This window comes from Anoplopoma fimbria, chromosome 24 (genome assembly GCF_027596085.1).
Source record: "Anoplopoma fimbria isolate UVic2021 breed Golden Eagle Sablefish chromosome 24, Afim_UVic_2022, whole genome shotgun sequence".
NCBI classification, from domain to species: Eukaryota; Metazoa; Chordata; class Actinopteri; order Perciformes; family Anoplopomatidae; genus Anoplopoma; species Anoplopoma fimbria.
The window spans coordinates 16,481,720-16,503,207 of record NC_072472.1 but is presented as its reverse complement, the minus strand read 5'-3'; the positions used below and the strand labels follow the sequence as shown (position 1 = coordinate 16,503,207).

Here is a 21,488-nt window from a genome sequence, read left to right as displayed (position 1 = left end):
TGAAATTTGTGTCTGATGGGTCTGGATGTATTCTGACTTACAGGTGAGCATCTGTTTCTTTACTGTGAAGCGCTTGCAAACTCTAAAGATGTGACGCTCATCTACTGGCTCGTCAATGGCTCTTTCCCTGAAGACCTGCTCAGCAGTGGCAGAATAGTAGAATCAGAGGAGTGAGTATTATGAGTTTTTACTTTTATAGAAATCCTCCAAACAGAGCATACAGTTTTAGCCATTTAAGTGTAATTATCAATACAAATTGATTGATATAACATCCTGAAACCAACCTGAGACTGAGCTGTAATGACTGTGTTTGTTTTAGATCAACTTTTGAGAATGGTGCGATCCTACAGAAGAGTTTGATGTTGAAGAACGTCACGTCAGAGGACCTCAAGTCCACCTTCACCTGCGTTGTGACGAATGCCGCCGGAATGGCCCATAAGAACATAACGTTAACAGCAAGAGGAAGAAGGACAAAAACACATAATGTCTCTAGAGTAAAAAGCCAAAAGCTCTGAGCCACGTTTAACTTGAGAGTCAAATGTATCTGTGAATTTACTATTCTGTTATACTGTTAGATGAACTAGAGACCTATGCCAAAGAAAAGTTGGATGAAGAAATGTAAAAAACTTTAGATGCATTTGAAATTTTGTAATTTTAGGCTGCCTTCAAACATCTGGCCGGGGACAGCAGATGAAAACTAGCCTCTCTGGCTAACTCTGGCTCACTTACAGTTTGACTGTTGATTGGTGTGCACTCGTTACTATCGTTACTTTCTCCTAATATAAATTTGACGCAGCATTTTGAGGATAGTCCTCCTTATCAAAGGAAACAAAGTCCAGAGGCCTCTACCACACAATGCTACTGACTGTATAATATATATAGAACATTGTAACATTGAATTGCTAGGCCATTTGCTATATTTGTGCATGTCTGCCATCATAAATGTGTATACTGTTGAAACATGTAAAAATATACTCCATAATGAGACAAAGTATGTTGGAATCCTGTGGTTGTTTCCCTTCAGATTTATTGTTAATTGCACTACTTATTATAACTTGTTTTCCAATGGTTATCACCAACCAGTACTTTTAGTGATGAGAGGAATTAGAGTAAAGACACCTTTAATCAATGTAGGAGTAACAGCTAAACCAAAACATTAATGTCAAATAAACAATAGTCATGTCAAGCAAAAGCTGGCAGACAAGCAAATATTGAAAATACCCACCAAAAAAAAAATAAAAAATGAACTCCCAAAATAAGGCCCCTTATTATCTTTAAGCTTTTTAATTAACACACACTAAAGTACAATTTCCTTGAAATATTATGTCTCCACATCTTTGGTACACCAGTGTAACTTCAGAAGTTATTAGCTCCATTAGTGTAAATGTTGTTTGAATAGGAGAGAAATGTGTTTCCCCGTCAGGCACATGTCATCCAACTGGAATTCAGTGGAAGCCTTGACAGTTATTTTGTATCAAAATTAACTTTACACATTGATCAGTTATTATAAGAGTCAGCTCAGCTGGATGCTGTGTCTCAGGCTCACGCACTCAGCTCTTCTAGGCAGCGCTGCAGGTTGCTATTCCTGCCGGGATACAGATTTTCTGTGATCCTCTTCCTTATGAAGGCAGTAGCATCTTCGATTAGTGTTGGCCACTTTACCGGAGATGTGCAAAATGGTTGGAGGAGTTCCAGGTTGGTCTTAAGAGCCATTCCAAGCAGGAAGCGTAGGAAAATGTCCAGTTTGCCGTCGGCCCACCGCAGGCTACTGTCCACAGCGCTCTTGTACAGCTCCATGGCCTTGTGCCCCTTGAACATCCCCTTGAACTTGTCCTTCAGCTGATGATCAAAAATGTTCTTCCCCTGGTTTGTGAAGGAGAGAAACACATAAAGGGCAGCCAGGTACTCTTGCATGGTAGGGTGGATAAAGCTGATGACTTTCTCCTGATGCAAGACAAACGGCTTTGTGATGTATTGTGTGCATAGGCCGCTGTTAATCACCGCCTCCTCGCCCTTGATTCCAACCTCTTTCCAGTCGGACTTTGTGATCTTGAACTGGCCTTGTTCCAGCATGTTGAAAGCCAGCTTTCCAAGTTTCATGAGGAAGTCCCTCTCTTTGTCTGAGCTACGATGCGGAGCTCTAAATATGCGATGCTGCCGGATGAGTGAAAGCATCAGCTTTGTGTACATGTAGGTGATGCTCCTGGGCGGCTCTGCCCGCGTCATCGGCTCCTTAAAAAACTGCTGGAACTCATCGGCCACCAGTGAGCAAAACAAGGGCAGGTGGCACATGATGCGGAGGGTTTTGGAGGAGTTGATGTACGCAATAACTCGAGCCGCTTGATCTTGGTCCTTAAATCTCTTCTTAAAGTACTCGTCCTTTTGAGGGTCATGGAAACCTTGCACATCTATCTCGTCATAGTGCGTATCCCAGGGAATGCAGCGCTTCAGTGGCGACCGAGAAAAGATCAGGAACAGGCCGCGGTAGAGCAGCCGGTCTCTGAGGAGGTTTGTCACGATGATGTTCAGGGAGGTGGAATCCTTGAGGTCACCGAGAAGTGAAGTGTTGTGAAAGTCGAAAGTCCCGTTGTACTCATCCAGACCGTCAAAGATAAACATTATTTTGCAGTCATCGCATCTATAATCCTCCTCCCTCAGTTTCTTGGTTTCTGGGTAAAGTGTATGTATTATTTCCAACACGGAGACCTTAGAGTTCTCAAACTGTTTGAGTTCTCTGAAGGGCAAAGGAAACAAGAAGGACACGTGTTGGTGGGACCTCTCTTCGATCCAATCGAAGATTAACCTTCTGACTGCCATAGACTTCCCTGACCCTGCCACTCCTGTGATCAGAATCAATTTATAGTTTGAGTGCTCCAGCCTTTCATCGCTTAAAATGTCCTTGGTAGAAAGCAGTTTAGCTGCTTCCCGGTTGCTGTCCAGCTTTTCTATGTTCATGACCTCATGTTCAATATTTGGGCCATTATCACATGTTGAGGTTATGTGGAGGTCGGTGAAGACGTCCTCAAAGGGTCTAGTTTCTTCCTGCACGGAGGGATCATCACATACTTTGCCGTATTTCCTCTTCAGAGTCTCGCTCAAATCATGACGTACTTCATCTGAAAACAAAGGAAAAATGTGCACCTTAATATGTAGGATTCTCTCTTTTCTTCCAAACTGATAGTCAACTTGGCAGCCTTTAAATCAAATTGCACTTTGACTCTTATCTACTTTGCCTTGTGTAAATATATCGATCTCTTTTGATGAGATTAAATTATCAGTAATAAGACATTCAGACACACAGGAGCCTACTTACTTCTGATACACAAAGTCTGGAGATAATCAATCATCTTCTTTTGCCCAATTTCCTCAAGAAGGGTTTTGGTGATCTGCAAAGATACCACCAGGTCGAAACACTCGAGCAAGCGGTCCACAAGGTCGACCATGTCCATGCCTTGGGGAGAAGTGTTGAATGACTGTGGGTAACGCTTCCACAGCATCATCTTGAATGTCTTGATGTCGCTCTCGGACAGCTTTCCAAGGGTTTTAGAAATAGCCTGATTCCAAAGAAAGGATTCAATTTAATGCTGCCGTTTTCAACAAAAGGATATTTTTTCTATATCATTTCTTTAAAACAAAAGGGAAAAGCAAACAAACCTTGAAAGTGAACGCCACCGTGAGGGAAGGATGCCTCATCTCATTGGGGTCTTGGGTTAATTCAGGTGTGTCAGTAAGCACTGAGACGCTATCATCTTTGCATTTAAGCCTGGTGTGCCGAGGAGAGATTCAAACACGTTTTACTGTCAGTTCCATATGTAATCCAACACATTAACATGTGAAAGTGCCATGAAATGGGTTTATTTTCTTACTTGGGGATTATCTTTTCACAATCGTCACTGTCCAATGAGTAGCAGCTAGAGTATGAATCTGCTTTGTTCAGCTCAACCCTAAAACCAAGAAGGATGACAAGGGGGCTTTAACTGTATTCAATTTAACTACAAAATGTAATAGCCGTTTCCAACCTTACAGTGAAAGTAAAAACAAGCTGCAGTTTATTGAAAGGAACGTACTACAAACACAGATTAATTTATAGACTGATTTAAGCTTTGAATACTTTGTCTTGTTTTTACCTTGTGGGGGATCCATCTACGTCAGTCATGATTGAGTTGTCCTCACTTGTCATTGATCTGTAGCTCAGAGCTGGAGCAATGGCCTGGTCCACAAAATGCCTAAAAAAAGAGAGACGCATGGCAGAATGACAGTTTGTTAAAAGCAATCACATGCTTCCATAGTACATGACAGATAAGCAACCTATTTCAAATTTAGTTCCTTTTCTCAAGCAGCACCAAGGCCATCAAAGTCTATCTAGGGTATTTCAATTGAGAACACATACTTGTTCAGCTGCATGGACTTATAATCATTTTCATTTCCATTTCCTTGGCTTTGTATTGATTCTGCTAAGACTCTGAATATGTATCCTTTGTGGGTTTTGTGGTGATGTCAACACTTAGGCTTTATTAATGACGCATCTTATCTTTCTGTGATAATTGGTGAGGGAACTATCAACATTCAGCAACAGATACAGACAGGTACAGATCACCCCCTTAAACCTAGTACAAAGACTGCTGTAAAAGATATGTTACTAAAACTAGCTTCTATTTTCTTGTTTTATATTGTTGTTCATGTTTGTTCTTAAATCCAAAGGAAAAAGAAACAGCATCAAACTGAAATGGAAAAGGGGGATTTATTGTTTTACATTAATAACATTAAATTCATATATATTGCATCCTATTACCCCTTTACTTAACTGCTGACACCCTTGTTGTTACACATAAGGTGCAAGTAATATTTGTTGACTTCATACTCTACCATCATTTGCAGAAAGAAAATCATAGCATATGGGTAGTTGTTTGCTACTCTTTATTAAAAATACAACCAAGAATAACTACCCTACAGTGAGAATGAGGGCTCTTAGGCCCTTAAAAAATCTCCCTACCACTGGCTGGTATCCATTGCACTCGGCCCCAGGTCCAGAGAAAGTCTTCTCTCAGGGATGTAGTAGAGATCCTCATCTTCATTAGACACAATCTCTCCTCTCTCAGACACCGCGTCCCCGGGGGAAGAGCTACCTGGCGGCGTGGCCATCACCTCCAATTCACTGTCGTCCATCATGTCATTGAAAGGTTCGGCAAACAACTATCACGACGAGCACATGCAGCGACCCCTTTTTGTTTTCCAGGGATGGTCTCAAGGAAGTAACCAAGTCTGTACCTGCGTTAGAACATGGGGAAATACAATATATCAGTTCTCAGATTCTCTATCAGAGTGTAAAATAACACCAAACCAGATTTTCAGGTTTTCTACTGTTAGACGCTTTTTCAGTCTGTTTCTGCACCACATTATAATACTGCATTAACTGGTAAAAAAGAAAACTACATTCAAGGTAAGAGATATGACCATTAAAATAAATTTAATTCAAATGTTCAAATGTTACACACAGGTTAGTAACTATTGTAATAACCTAGCTTTAGGTATGAAGGACATACGTAGCGTTCAACATGGATTTATTCCCTCTATGTTAACGTTACAGTCATTTTACTTCCTCATGTTTAATCTTAAGGGACTGTGTTGGGAAGCTAAAATAAAAAGTCATACGGTTGTAAGTCTCTGGCTCGCTATGGAGATGAAGTACGTCTACCTTCATCATATTCCTCATATATTAACATGTTATAAATAAAGGCTGTATATCGTTCAGTCCGCCTGATAGATCCTGTTAACAGAATCAATGGCAGCAGCTTGCTTAAGACAGCATAAATGGCCTAGTTTGACCTTTGTTAATGGTTAAATGTTACAACTTCAGTCTTCCGACTTGACTTCCCCGCATGTGATCTGTCAGTGTCAGACTTTAGCGCAAATAAAGTCAACGGGATTTATTATGCGTTTATGATTTAAGGCAAACGTTAATAATGAACTTGGGAATTATTAAATATAATTCAGACCAGCGACAGACTGGCGCACCGGGAGGGCTCAACACAGGAATAAGGCAAGTGTTTTTTTTACGCAAAATTATAACATTATTTTCAAATTAGACATAATGTAAGAAATAAACGCAAAGGTATTAACATAAATACACTATAGCTTCTTTCTGGTTTATGCCAAAAAACGACTTTAACTTACCCTCATTTTAGTTAGCTACAGGAAGTAAACATTTCTTCTTCTCCGTGAGTAGCGACACATTACAAAGCAGACTCTCTTGCCACCCAGCGGCCGGAAGTGGTAACAACATGCAATCTTCTTATTCAGTCTATGATGACACAGCTTAACAGTGTAAACAGCGTGTAAATGTGTGTTTTTTTCACTTTCTGTTCATCCCATTAATATAAAGTTTCAGCTCTAACTGTAGAATTAGTTATTGAAAGAAAAAAGTGTGGCTGATACCTCCTTTGTTTGTGATGGCAAAGTCACTCGGCAGAATATCAATTAACAGTGGAAGCCCGCAGCCAGTTGATTTACTGTGCTAAGATTAATACTAAGAACCATTTAATTTTTGAATGATTTTCAAATTGAACATGTTAAATACTCAGTAGCCTATGTGTGAAAAACAGAGGGTGCATGGCTGGCACAAATCAGGCCTAATTGCTCTCTGGCCTCCTCCCACAGTCCAAAGACATGCAACTTAGGTTAATTGAATACTTTAAATTGCCCGTAGGTTTGGATGTGAGCATAAATGGTTGTCTGTCTTTATATGTCAGCCCTGAAATAGTCTGTGGACCTGTCCAGGATGCACCCTGCTTTTGCCCAATGTCACCTGGGTTTGGAGAAGGCTACAGAGGTCTGGTAAGGTCACCTCTTTCTAACTCTACACCCCCAGATTGTTTTGCTATTCAAATGTGTAGTCTTCAGCCCCTGCCAACACTGACTTAACTGGTATCACTTGAACCAACTCCAGCACCACAAAATGCTCTATACAACTTTTTTACATGTAGCATTCACATGTAAACCAACTTTAATGTGAAAAACCAGTGGAGTTCTCCTTCAACTTTCTTTGTAATTTAAGTGGTCGTCTGTGCGGCAATTCAAAAAGATTAAGTCAAAATCTTTTCAACATTAACTAATGAGGAGAAGATATGTTTTAGCTTCCTTGTTTTTTATGCAATCCATTGCAGAGTTATTGCATCCCTCGACAAGACAAATCTTTTCATCTAAATATATGACACTGCTGTGATGCAAAGCTGTTACTGTGTGTCGAATGCATACTGTATGTGCACGGCCAATGCTCAAATGTCCTTCTGGCTTGTATTTACTGCAAAATATGATTCATAAAAGTAAAAAAAAAAGCAGCAGCTGGTGTCTTATTAGAGCTGTATATTTGCTTGTATTTCATAATTTTATGTTACTGACCATTTATAGGGGAAATCAAGTTTTATTATCAACTCCGCACTGGATGGCTTCCTGTCCCATTTATTTATGATTATTGATTTTGTTGAATGTCAGTTCTGGCACTGTTTGGGTGATTGGTTACAGTATTTTCTCAAGTGTGTTTCTGAGAGTTTTAAAATTGTAATGCAGTCTATAATACTTTTCATCATTTATTTGTGCTGTGTAATTATTAGTTTTTCTGTAAGTGTGGATGCACTCATCAGTGTAGGCCTATTTATTTCAGATCTATATGGTATGAGAATCAGTTCAAATGTAGGCCTAGTATAAGATGTATGCCATGCAGTGAATATATCCTTAGACCCTGAGGATGTTTACCAATACATGAAAAAAGCGAGGCGCATGTCAGCTTCCTCGTCTCGTTAGTGACCGCTACACTGCGCTTTGTGTGACGGAGGCGTGAGCAGCGACAAAGACGGCAGGAGGAAACAGTGGAGGGTATGAGGGATGATTAGTGCCCGGAGGATGTTTAGGAGAAGGACAGGAATCATTCACAGGAAAGCCATTGTGTTGGATTTATTAGGGGGCCAAAGCCATTTTGAGGCTGTCAGACATGAGCTGTTTGTGTTCGTTTTAAAGAGGACATTTTCCACATTGCGTTTTGTGTAGAAATGGGATAAAGGTTTCAAACTACACTATCACAGGGGTTTAATGAACAAACAATTGTGATATGGACTTAAATCACAGCGGCAGATGTTGAATTGGCCAAAATTGCCTTCTCACCTGAATATCCACACACACACACACACACACACACACACACACACACACACACACACACACACACACACACACACACACAAAGATTGGAAATGTACTGCATAAGCATACTTGTATACATAAAAACAACCTTTGTGTGCAACTTAGGCTGATCTGAATGCTTGGAAGCTTCTGTCGTTGCCATGGTCATCAACGTCAAAATGCATTTTTTTTTTATTGTAGCATATACACTACCCCAAAAATGTTGGCATAGGCTACAGTCTCTTTTTTTTTATTCATTTGTTCTAGAAATGAATACATTTGTTTTCATGGGTATTGCTAAGGAAAATCCTTGTAGTCCAATTTTTGTCCTCATCTCTCAGACAATAATGGCAAAGTGAAGTACACTATAGGTAAATAATGACTGCAAGTATGACAGCTTTTGTTGTTGTCGCCCCTCTCCCGCCGACATTTAAATGCATGTGCTTACCCTGGTTCAAGCCCGATGGCCCAATGACGTAAGCGGGTCCAAAAGCTTGGGCGGAAACAGATCAAATACAATTTTATTTGGTACTGCTGACTGAATGGGAACAGGGCAGAGGATACTCTGTATGCAGAGACGCAACGGCAGCTGGCTTTTTTAATCAGACACAATCTGCCAGAAAGAAAACAAGCTTTTTCTGGAAGCCCGTAAATCTGACTGAACTGTATCTCTTACTTACTGAGAGAGTGATGGCTGAGAGGTGACTGACTCTGTGGCGCGATTTATCCACTGAGCCGGCCTGTAACTTTTGGTGACACAATTCCTATAATGTATATAATGCAAACATATTTAAATGCTCCTCACTGAACCTTCAAAGCCCCAACAATGTTATTCTGGAAAGCCAGTGCAAACACATTTGAAGCTGATTGGACCAATTAAGAGCTATGAGTGCATGCGTACAATGATGGGCCTATGGACGGCCTGTCAAACCACGGCCCTGGTACAACTGCATTACCATTTCCACCAAGAGGCTGGTGCCTTTATTTTGGTAAAGGCACCAGCCATACAAATTAATAGATGTATTGCCGCCACCACTACTTTAGTATACTGTGGTAAGTTGTTAGATGGACAGTGATACCACTAAATGATCTAAAAAAAAAAAAACCCAACTAATTTACAGTATTATTTTTCTTTTAAAAACAGTCAGCACTGTCCTACCAATTTCTCCCTCTTCATGTCTGAACTGCAAGTAAGTGCTGCCACTCAGCCGAGCTTTTTTTAAATTCTTATTCTCATTCAAAATCCAGCATAAAAGATCTCATTAATTCCTATCTCCTGCTTAGGCTTCTCCTGCCTTTCTGTGGCACTAATCACCCCTCATACATCACTTCGCACGGTGAGGGATGTGACTCCATGTCTGTGTGTGAGGGAGGATGCTCAGAGCGAACCCAACCTTCCCAGACTCCAGTGCGAAGTGACAGTGTGTGCGTTGTTCTCCCCAGCTCTGGATGGTACTGGGATATATTTTGGAAGGGGTGGGGGGGTCGGGCAGCAGAGACCCACCAGCATTACCGCCACTGAGCCTGACATGAATGACAACTAAAAGAGCTCTCTCAAGCGAGCAAACAGCCCAGGAATGTGGAAGTCTGCGGGGCTGCACTCAGCATCGTCAAAGCGCTATTTTGGACCTTTTGGACCTACCTGGTTTTGTTTATTTACACCCAGACTCATCAGCGAAGAATTCAGACTGTGCTTTTCTTTTATGTTCGTTTCTATTGTTTTTTCATAAAATTTTTTTTTTTAAAAACATTTTAAGGGGGGTTGGATTTGTTGTGGGTGTTTTTTTTTCTTTTGTCAAGCGTGAACAAGACAAACTTCTAGCATGGCACTGATTATGGAGCCTGTGAGCAAGTGGAGCTCCAGTCAAGTGGTTGACTGGATGAAAGGTAAGGCTTCAGGCACTACGATAGCCAAATAGAAACTGATATCACCAAAACTGCGATATGGCAATGAATCGTGCTGCGCTGCGTGTTTGAACGCATTTCAACACTGATTCACTCGAGATGCCAAAAGAGAACAAAACACCTGCTGAGCCTCGGGTTTGTGCCTCAGCGGCATGCGGCTGCCAAATGCTTTTAATTACAGCCTCAAATCATTTCATCGATTGTTGTGTGGAGACGACTTGTCCTTTCAGACCAACGTGTTCTCCAGAGCCTAACGCATTGAAATAGCTCAGAACGGATTAAAGCTCTATTGTGTCGTGCAGTGGTTATTGCTATAACGCGGGGCTGCTGAGCAGGAGGCTGGGAAACATAGCGGAGATCCCAGTAATTACACACGAATTATAACCCTTTATCTAGATCCCGGGTCAGAGCTATCATTGCTATCATTGCTCTACAAAGTCTGAGCTTGTGGCCATCTGTGCCAAATGCTGATCCACAGATGTTCGAAGTCATGAAGAAGTCACGGCTGACAACTAGCTTCACTAGTTTAAAAAACCTCATAGTGCATTGAAACCTAAGGAAATGCTCCATGTAGCTCTAACTTCACGTTATGCATGTATTTAGAGTACATCTGAACACTTCAAATTTTGGGGTCACATCCTGCAGACAAAAGGGGTGCAAATACACATGATGCACAGATGGGATCCAGTTTGTTGATGAAGCAATCTTAAGACCAACTGCCATCCAAGAGAGAAAGTGATGTTTTGACTAAACTGAACTTAAAATGTCGAAAGCTTGGGCTGGACATTCGATTTGAGTTGCAAAGCCTAATACATTGTTGTTAAAATCAATTCATCATTGATCAGATTTGGTAGCTGTGTTGGATGAAAAGTTCCTAAGTGGGAAATCAATAGAGTCAATAGATAAGCAGCTTTTTGTCTGTTTGCATTATAACAGTAATTGCCGTTGGTGATCTGTTGCTATCAAATATGTGCAAGATGAAAGTGGAGGAGATGGTCAACTCAGTAAGAGGATGCTCTCCAATGTGTTATTGCCTGTATGCATTAATAGTTTCAGTAATGTGTGTTATTTTTGCAGAGCCACATAGTCACGTGCCAGGCCCTAGCCCTAAAGAGATGCTCCAGATGAAACATACACATACATCTTTACTGCCAACACACACACACACACACACACACACACACACACACACACACACACACACACACACACACACATGCACGCTCTTAGTCATAATTCTAACTCTCTAGGCCTTTTTTCTGCTGGCTCAGACATATTATGATTGCAAGGATCAGGCCTCTCTTAGTATGAGTTGTGTGTTACATATACCTGAATCTGATGCTGCCTTATAAACACGGTGTTTTTGTTTTTTAGTGTGCTGGCTCTGTAAAGACAGTGTGTAGCTTCATGGAGAATTTATACAGCCACAGCAGTGTTAGGATGTGGAGAAAGGCAAAGACAGAGCGGCCACAACAGTTCAAACGAGATCTAAGTTGATCTGTAAATAAGCTTGTAGCACAAGTGAGAAATGTAGGGAGCGAGAAGCGGAGATAGGATATGAGGAAGGGCTCTTCAGTGTCCCACATCTGACAAGTGGAGCAGAGACAATTGTGTGCCCAGAGCCCAGTAATGGTAATTTAAAGTGAGGGACAGAGCGGCACTGAGAGACACTGAGGGAGGGGAAACGGAGAGGGGGTTTCATTTTTGTCTCACATCCATTCTCAGCTCTTGAGGTCTGGCAGCATTTGCCATTAGCTCTCACAGGTTCCATTATTAGCATACCGAACCCTGATGACACTGGAGGCCAAATAGAGGCACCCTGTGACCTTCCCCCCCCCGGTAGTGATTTGTGTGAGCAAGACGCCCTATTCCCAGCTGTGACAAAGCCTCTGAAGAAGAGATTCCCTTCACAATAGAGAAAAGAATTCCAGCTTTGACTGAAAACTTGTTCTTTAACAAGTGTGTTGTAGCCGTGCAAACACACATGTACATCTTCAGTATTGTTTTTATGAATTGTGTGTGTTTTTGAGGCACAGTTTTAAAGCAGGATTAGTATAATCTCTTCACTCTTCTTGGCAGTGTGCATTATCATGATTCATGTTTTGTGAAGAACATCAGCTTTATATTTGTTCTCTTTCAGTCTGTCTTGCGCACAGTGACAGCCACTGGCAGTGATCAATGACGAGTCAGATGAACAGAAATCAGTTTTAACAACGCTAGCAGCCCCTAAATCTCTCTCCTGCCTTGCATTACTGCCTCATATTACCAGTGGATTATCCAGAATGAAGATCACGATGTGTCAGTGCTGCGCTTTTAATTTCTCCTCGGCGTGCCTCATAATCTGACCCGTACATGACATAGACAGGAATATTGATGTAGAGGAGATTACTTAGTGCAATCAGCGGAGTGTACTCCGTCTATTGCACGATGCTACTGTCACAAGAGGACATGTATGAAACAAGATTTTTCAGTTTGAAGAATGTTAGTCTTTTTGTGTCTTGAGTCATTTCAATTATAGTATAGCCTTTTATTTATATGAATCAAAATAGCTCTACATGATGCTTTACAATACCATGTAAAATATTCTCAGAGTTTACTGCTAATGAACTCAGCAGACAGCTATGTTGTTTGTGTCTCATGCTACCATCACTTTTTTGGAGAGCATCGTGTCCTCTCTTCTCTTCGTATTTCTTTATTTGGTCCTGCGGTCAGGGAGAATCCCTGCCAAAACCCTGCTTCATGGTTTCTATGGCAACATGGGGAATACTTCATTGACATAATGAGTCTCAATTTACTTGTTAAAGAGGCTGATTAGTTAAGCCTTTAAATTGTATGCAAAACCATGAAACTCCCTATGTTGCCTCTCCACCATTTAGCTGCCAGCTAAACCCGATCAGAATGCTTGATCAGGTTTAGGCACAGCGTTTAGACACATGTATATGATTGGTCCGCAGCAATGAGAACACCGTGTGTGCGTGTGCGTGTGTGTGTCTCACTGAGAAGATGGAAACAGACCGAGTGTATAGAAAAAGCCTCACAAAGGCTACTCTTTCTGTCTCTAATGGTAAAAGGACAGCCAGTTAGCATTCAGAGCACTTTCTGGTGACATTCAGCCGATACACACTATGTGTACGTCTATAAATGAGTTGCAGCTGAAATTATTACACAATTCATTGCTTAGGCAATCAACAGAAAAAACGCCAGGCTTTTCTTTGTCTTCTATAGTAAAATGTATATCTTTTGGATGTTGGACTGATGGACAAAACAAGCAATTTGAAGACATACCTTGAGCTCTACGAAATTATGGACAGACATCTTTCTCTCACTACTTTTCTACTTTAACTTATTTGACATTCTATAAATCAGGCAATTCATCAACTTAATTGAGAAAATTATCAGCAAATTAATCGTTAATGAAAAAAGCAGCCCTTAAATTTTTTTTTTTCATCTAGATAGTGTGTTTGCTTGATCTAAAAGAGAAATAAACTGTAGGTACTCTAGAGTCAAGAAACCTTTTATCAAAAAAAAATTACAGAGTAAAATTGATTTGCTGTTCATTTATTTATGCTGTGTACACAATGTACAAACATAATTGTTCCTAATTAGCTCAGTGGTAGGAAGACAGAGGGTGGACATTAGCCCCTATAGGAAATGTTCTCCAATGTAATTCTTCTAAAATAACCTGTGTGCAGATTACATGTAAATTCTGAAGATAAATTCATTTAAATTCACAGTAAATCTTGAGTTTGTTTTGTGACGCTGTTGTATTGGATTGAATTCTTTTGATAAAACAATAACTACCCCTTACTGTATTGATGCAGTTTTAAACCTCTGTTGATAAGGTGAAATTCATTGATGGAGCCGCAGAACCAGTTTGTTTTAGTCTGCTGCACTTTTTCGACTGCGTCACTGAATAACTTCACACCTGCTGCAGCAGTGAAAGATGTAACACAAGCTGAGCAAAGACACGAAGCCCCCCTTTTTAGTTGAAAGCCTTTTCTAGTTTAAAGCTGCAATGGCACCTCAGGACTGTTGAGGAGGAGGAATCTGTCAGATTTCTGGCTTGACGGTTTCACACTTAAGACACAACAAAATACAACCTGTGCTCAAGTTTTACAGATTTGCAGAACATAATCTGGCAGGAAAAGCGATATCAAGCCCTATTAGAACACGTAAGGGAAATCAATTATTCATAAGATATCAGTCCAATACCGCCAACAAGCAAATTTTTCATGGTGTCAAGCTGTACAGAAAGTTTTCCTGTTGTCCCTCAGGCCTGGACGACTGCCTGCAGCAGTACATCAAGAACTTCGAGAGGGAGAAAGTAGGGGGAGACCAGCTGCTGCGTATCACCCACCAGGAGCTGGAGGATTTGGGAGTGTCCAGAATCGGCCACCAGGAGCTCATACTGGAGGCTGTGGACTTACTTTGTGCTCTGGTGAGTCCAAGCTTCCCACGCTGTCTTCCCACTGCTCTGTACTGTCACCCCAAAGAGTTTCAAAGACCTCTGCTGTTGGATGAAGTTTCATTTGCGCATTTGGTGCCTCCTCAGCTTTTAAAATACTTTGAAATTCACTGGATTAACCCCAAAAATGTGGTGTTTTCAAGATAGAAAATAGGGTGGTAACATTTCAACTGATAGTTATGTTTGCATAACATCATCTTCCATAAAGTCTGTTTATCAGTTAACAAAAGAAATGGGGGAACAATTGAATTTTGATTGGGAAAATGCTTTAGGCCTCAGTTTTCAAACATCACAGCAAATCTACCAGCGATAATAATCTGGTCAAAATATCCTCTATAGGCCAATCTTACATCTGTCATTAGTTCTGACATGGATAACAGCCTCCTCCTGAAGGGATTTCTGCTCTCAGTCTCACAAGAAACTACTCTTATGATGATAGTGTGCAGCTGTGATCATCAGGCTTATGTACTTTTGAAGAAGTGAAAACTCACTCCATGTGTCACTGCAGCGACCTCAGTCCTATGTTAACTTGTGATTCAGGTCAACATGGTCACAATGACATAAGATAAACCAATGACGGCGTAACTTCCTGTTCAGGAGAGAGTCTCCTCATCCAGTGAAACCCAGTAGTTTCTGATAGAAAAATGTTAAACACTCAGTTTAGTCAAGAACACATAATTTAATCAAAGAATATATTCTTTTTCTCCCAGAGGAGAAACCTTTACCAAACGTCTACAGATCATTGGTCTATGAAAATATACTTCTTTCCAAACATTGATTTTTAAATACATTAATGCTGGAAATCTGCAGTATCATCAAGCCTTACATTTGCAGTTTCAGGGGAAAACCTTCCAATTATTCATTGGTATGTTGTGTTATGCCTGTTTTAAAAGTTCAAAATTCATATGTAATCTAATAAGGGCTCCAACTAATCTGCAAATCTTTGTCAATTAATCGTTTGGTACATCAAATGTCATACAATAGGGGGAAGTGTCTTACAATTTGATAGAGGATAAGGTGACTTCAAATCGTTTGTTTACAATTATATAAAACAGTGAAAAGCATCAGATACTCAAATTGTAGAAGAGGGAACTAGAGGAAATATTTTGTATTAGAAGTTAACTTCCCAGTTAAGGAATTTTATTCCAATAAAAAGTGCAATTTAATTAAAGAAAAAGCAAATGTAAAGCTCTCTTTTGTATTTGAGGAATATCTAGTTTATTGGTTGTAGATGTGTCATCCACCTGTGGTGCCCTGCTGAATCATTATTTTATTATATTTTATTATTTATTATTTATATTTATTTACACACTGAGGGGACAATCATAAAGTAAACGCTGATGTCAATACCCAGAATTAACCAATTTGCTGCTCTGTCAAAATGCACATCCATGGTGGTGTTAAAGGTGAACAGCTAAACAGAGGAACTGGAAAAGGAAAAGAGGGTAAAGAATGTATGAGAAGTAGGAATGAAGGAGAGCGGGTTGAATAGAGATGAAGATGGGTACTTGTTGGCCCTAGAGACACGTAGATAGACTGGATGGAGATTTAGTGGACTGAGGTCACAGATTCAATCTGGATCTAAAGTCCTCTCATCCTGCATCGATGCGCGGGGGGCCTTGCTTCAGCCCCAAAGCTCCTTATGTAACTAGGATTTAGTCTAAAGTCTCTCAGGCCCTGCTGTATTGAATATGATTAGTGGCCCTCCTGCCGCGCTCTCCCCTCCCAAGAAACTCTAACGTGACAGACACCCACGGGCCTCAACGTGCATTAGGCGACGTACGGGGGAATGAGAGCTCTGCAATCCCTCGACATGCAATGTGACAGATGGAGAGCAGAGCGGATGGGTCAGTGGTTTCATTCCTCTGTTGTGTGACGAGGTGGCTCCTCTTTTTATTCACAGAGCAATGTCATGACAACACTCATTTTCCGTCTCCAAGCTGGAGAAATTCTTGGGATGCGTCACAGTTAAAACAAACACTGACAAACTGGTCAAACAGAGTGTGTTTACTTTCCTTTCTCCTCTAGAATTATGGACTGGAGACTGAGAATCTGAAGACTCTTTCTCATAAGCTGAACGCATCTGCCAAGAACCTGCAGAACTTCATCACAGGCCGGCGGCGCAGCGGCAGCTACGATGGCCGAGCCACCCACAAGCTGCCCAATGACTTTCTTACCTCCGTGGTGGACCTGATCGCTGCAGCCAAAAGCCTTCTGGCCTGGCTGGACAGGTGAGAATTGCAAAAAGGTGACCCTGTAATACATTTAATCACGTTAAACCCACATGTTCATGCAATGTTCATGTACGCATATTCACGCACAACGTTTTCCCTGTAGGTCTTGAAGTTCAGGCTACAGCAGCAGCACCGGTTTTGACTAATATAGTCTCAAATTTGGCACCAATTTGAAAGCTGAAGTTAATCTCAGATACATACTTATTGAGTTTCATTAAGATATGATGGACTATTTGAATTTCACATTACGTTTTACAAAGAGACTTGCAACAGAAACTAAAAATACTGACTTTAAAAAGGAATGAGACTATCTTATTTATCTTGATCATGTAGTGTGTTTTGGGATTTCTAGTGTGTTTTTAACACATACAGACCAGTTTTGTTTTTAATGTTATGTCTGTGACCAATCAGCTGACAAGAAAAGATGAGTCAAGGCCTTATATAAGTAGACTTTGACAGGGTGGAAAAAAAGCACTGAGCAAGTCTATTTATATGTTGCTTTATCCCTTTGCTTCTCTCTGGGATTGTGCCAGTGTGTGTGTGTTTTCATCTGTTTGTGCGTGTGTACTTTTTGATGAATTTGGAAGTTCAAAGCAGGCAGCATTCAACAGAAATAACAAAGTGAATTGCTTTTTCTTTTCCCTTTTTAGAAAGTCATAATCCACAGCATCTATTCTGATTAAAATTCAATATCCATATCTATATGTTCCATTTTCATGTTTGAATGCATCATTGTTAAAACGTTAAGGGTTGGGGTTTAAATATGACTCTGGGGTACTGAGAAGAAAATGTGGAAGTTAAAATAAACCAGTGATATTTAGGCTGTGTAAAGTATGTGTTGGTAACGTCCCAATAAAAAAAATGATTACACGTATCAGCTCATAATGGCATCTATGCTAAACATTAAATTTTGTTTATTCACATAATTATGTTTTACGTGAATGCTATACTGTACACTCAAAACATATTAATAATATTCTCTGAAATCTGACTTTACATCCAAAAAATAAAGAAATCCTAATGCGTATGTACGTGTTTGTGTGCTGATGTCCACAACGGTGTGAATGTAAATGTTCCCACAGATTTACCAATGACTTAGTCTCAAAGGAAGAATGATCTAATGGTTCATTCCAGGTGCTCCTTCTTTTTCAGATCCCCATTTGCTGCAGTGGCAGATTACTCCGTGACACGAAACAACGTGATCCAGCTGTGTCTTGAGCTCACTACAATTGTGCAACAGGTATTTAAATCGTTTAATTTAAACCAATTTCTAGATCAGATTACCTCCAATAGACAAGAGTAACATGAAGTATTATGGTGATACCAAAGTGTGTGTGTGTGTGTGTGTGTGTGTGTGTGTGTGTGTGTGTGTGTGTGTGTGTGTGTGTGTGTGTGTGTGTGTGTGTGTGTGTGGTGTGTGTGTGTGTGTGTGTGTGTGTGTGTGTGTGTGTGTGTGTGTGTGTGTTATATTAAAAGCTGTAGTTCAGTAAAGAATTTATGTTATTCTTAATACCAAAAAACTGAAGCAGCATCTCACTTAATTCCTTATACACAAATCCAATCGAGAGCCTCTAATACCTTTAAAGCAGCTCCTATTCTTTTCTTTTTCCAAACATTGCAACCATATACAAATTCAAACAAGAGAACAAAATTAAGATTCAAACTATAGAAGATATTCTGAAACTGTTAAAATGTCTTTAACTTGAATAACCTCATAAAACCACTTGAGGTCAGCTAATCACTGATATGACAATGAGAACTTCTGTTTATGCACAAATGTTCTAGATTTATAAAATACTGTCAGTGCCTATAAGAATACATAAACTAAATACATACTTGTGTTTTTTACCCGTCATATTTGCTGTCATATAAAGCGTCGCCTAATACAGCCACAGTTGTAAATTTCCCCGCTGCGGGACTAATAAAGGATTATCTTATCTTATCTTAAATGCATGTTCAGATATTTTAAAAATAAAGACACTGCAGATCAGATGAAATGCTGGAAATGTATGACATATTAGATATTAATATCAGTGTATTCATGTCTGGCCTGTACATGATGACAAACACAACCAGCGCTGTATGACCATAAAAGATCAGTAGATAATGAGAGAAGTGGTGCTTAATAGGTTTTAGGACTGTCTCTAAGGAGAATATTGTTTATAAAGAGTAAAGAATAAAATGTAAGTGGGAAAAATTGAAGGTGGGAGTGAAAGAGGGCGATGGGGAGAGAGTTGAAGGCCGAGAGAGAAAGACTGGCAGAGAGAGAGACATGCCTCCGCATTGGTGATTCATTTGTTTTGTGTTTGTGCATGCCTGTGTGGGAGTGTTGGGGGTTATAGGTGCCAAGCTGCTCGGTTTTTGCTTATATCCACCTACAGCAGAAATGCCAATAATAACTCCATTTTGACACATTCTCTTGAGGTAACACTGCTCTCTGAATGTTCTCCAGGACTGCTCTGTGTACGAAACCGAAAACAAAATCCTAAATGTGGTGAGTTGACGACTTTATCGCACTGGATCGTATGTAAATGAAGCTGTAATGAGCTCACTTTAAGGTTTCACTTATCCCTAATATGTCCTCCCCAGTGTAAAACTCTGTCTGAAGTGTGCGACCACATTATCTCTCTGTCCTCGGATCCCATGGTGTCCCAGGCTGCACATCTGGAGGTCGTGCAGCTGGCCAACATAAAATCCACTGAAGGATTGGTAAGACTGTGTCTTTTCTGTCAGACTTTAAGAACCACACTCATCTTTTGTGAGTTTCTCATTGGTCATCCTACCCAGTATGACATTACATAATGCTCTGTTTTAAATACAGCCTCCCTGACAATATAGATGATATAGGAAAATGCAATAACTGAGCAATTAGTCAGTAATTAGGATTAATAAATAGGTTTAGCTCGAATCTGTATTGAAAATAAGTGTAAAGTGCTGTTATATACTGTTTATAAGTACTGGGGTACGACTTGATGTTATTGAGGGTAGTTACTGAGTAAGTTATATTTTCACGCATAATTGTACTGTAAAGTCAATTTTTAGTTTCCCCATGAAGGAAAAGGACAAACAAAATTGCTAATAAGAAATATAATTTAACCAATCTACAATGGTCTGTTAATCGTAGAGTGCACTGTTTGTATAAAATATAGTGGTAGTTTCCACATAGACAATTAAGAAGTAGTTAATACTAAACAATTTCACTTCAGCGTCCTTTTACATGGCTTGTATGATATAGCGTGCTTTGTTTCATTGAAATATACTGGTAGTCTCTATAAAACAAATTAAGACTATTAAGAAAATGTCATTGCATATTGCCTCTTCAGGCCTTCCAGCATGTATGTGACTATGCAGCCTATAAATTAAAAGGTTAGCTATAAAGAATTGAATCAATGGCATCACAATGCACAGACTCTCTTTCATCGTAAACACAAGAATATGTAAAAAGCCTAAGAATCCAAAACCCCACTACACATGTGGCCCTTCACATAAACTAGCTTTTATTATACTTTTACATCACACTTGTAGTATGGTTTAATATAATGCAAATATCAAGATGTAAAATTGTTTTCCAGGTTTGATGAAAAGAACACAGGAAAAAGCTACAAATAAAAGTAAAGTACAAAACTACTTATAATGCTGGATGACGGTGAAATCTACTAATTACGGAAATTCCAACAGCATGACTTCTGACAGTACATTTATGTCTGTTTGATCCAAATATGGCATGTGCAAATTATCTTGCAGCATGTATCTTACTCACTGCAAAAAACCTTATTTCAGTTGCTCAATCACTAATACTAACCTCGCCAGATTTGTTCTTCCAGTTATATCACAGTTATTTTTAACTCTTTCTTCTGTAGGTATTTTTGGACCATGACGGGACCAAGCACACAGGCGATTTATTTAAAGGGTTGGTTGACCCAAATAAAAAAATAAAAATAAACTTTTGTTTTTCTATGGGCATTAAAACCAAAACATTTTTGACACTGTTGACAGTGAGGTCTCTTCTGTACCCAGAATATGTAGGACATTGTTCGATAAGACAAGTGTCTGTTGAACTTTTAAATTGGCACTTTATACATAAGTTGTAGATTCATTTCACATTTCAGTGATATTCATATTATGAATATTGAAGTAAAACATAAAAACGTTATGCTGCTGTACAGTCCAGTATCTTATTGAGCTCATTGTAGCTCTCCGAAAACTGGGTTTAGCTGAGCTTGTGGGCATATGAGTCAGTTTATAAAAAGCAACATAAAAAGATGACATTGTCCTTGTTGAAATGGACAAAGTACAAAATGCTTGACTTGCAGATTATATGCAACGAATGGTTGTTTTTGAACTTACCTAAAGGACAAACTGTAGGTAGACCTACTGTGTTGAGTATCAGTGAATACCCTTATTTTTGCCTCCACTGTATAACCATCAGCCCTTGGTCGGACTCCATCTTCACTCTGACCTACACTCGGGCACGGGCGCCCTGCTTGGGGCCACAATAAAAGCCCCACCCCCACACAAATGCTAGCAGGGGGCATGGAAGTTCTCTCATCCGTTCAGTAAAACCTGAACACAACAGTGGGCCAAGTGGCCTATAAATAAACCTCTTACACTCATCTTGAAGACTGGCATGCTGCTTCTGTGTGTGAGTGCACATACGTACTCACGAACATCTGTGTGCGAATGTGTATGGGGTTGTGTGTTTGTGTTTT

General features: G+C 40.0%; 2 protein-coding genes across 2 annotated transcripts in view; one reads left to right on the top strand and one right to left on the bottom strand.

Annotated features, from left to right (window-relative positions):
• Positions 1-707: 707 nt before the first annotated feature.
• nlrc3l1 (NLR family, CARD domain containing 3-like 1) lies at positions 708-6,516 on the bottom strand. The gene is made up of 7 exons (XM_054625589.1): positions 6,175-6,516; positions 4,994-5,268; positions 4,128-4,226; positions 3,867-3,944; positions 3,655-3,763; positions 3,314-3,554; positions 708-3,116 (listed from the first exon to the last, which is right to left on the bottom strand). Exons 2-7 carry the CDS (start codon positions 5,167-5,169, stop codon positions 1,543-1,545), a joined length of 2,277 nt encoding a protein of 758 aa, XP_054481564.1. The 5' UTR covers positions 5,170-5,268; positions 6,175-6,516; the 3' UTR covers positions 708-1,542.
• Positions 6,517-6,755: 239 nt separating this feature from the next.
• The window catches only part of LOC129113354 (connector enhancer of kinase suppressor of ras 2-like), a gene marked incomplete at its 5' end in the record, with an annotated part of 30,902 nt that continues 16,169 nt past the window's right edge, over positions 6,756-21,488 (top strand). The window contains 6 exons of the mRNA XM_054625590.1: positions 6,756-6,834; positions 14,355-14,518; positions 16,574-16,776; positions 17,932-18,019; positions 19,232-19,273; positions 19,369-19,488. Coding sequence (XP_054481565.1) covers positions 6,756-6,834; positions 14,355-14,518; positions 16,574-16,776; positions 17,932-18,019; positions 19,232-19,273; positions 19,369-19,488 — 696 coding nt within the window. The remainder of the gene's footprint in view (positions 6,835-14,354; positions 14,519-16,573; positions 16,777-17,931; positions 18,020-19,231; positions 19,274-19,368; positions 19,489-21,488) is intronic.

Bases quoted from the DNA above. Each gene is read 5' to 3' on its own strand.
- nlrc3l1 (XM_054625589.1), bottom strand. From the start codon at position 5,169: ATGATGGACGACAGTGAATTGGAGGTGATGGCCACGCCGCCAGGTAGC. The intron at 3,945-4,127 runs GTAAAAACAAGA...TCTTGGTTTTAG, and splicing joins GTAGATGGATCCCCCACAAG to GGTTGAGCTGAACAAAGCAG. The intron at 3,764-3,866 runs GTAAGAAAATAA...TCGGCACACCAG, and splicing joins TGTGAAAAGATAATCCCCAA to GCTTAAATGCAAAGATGATA.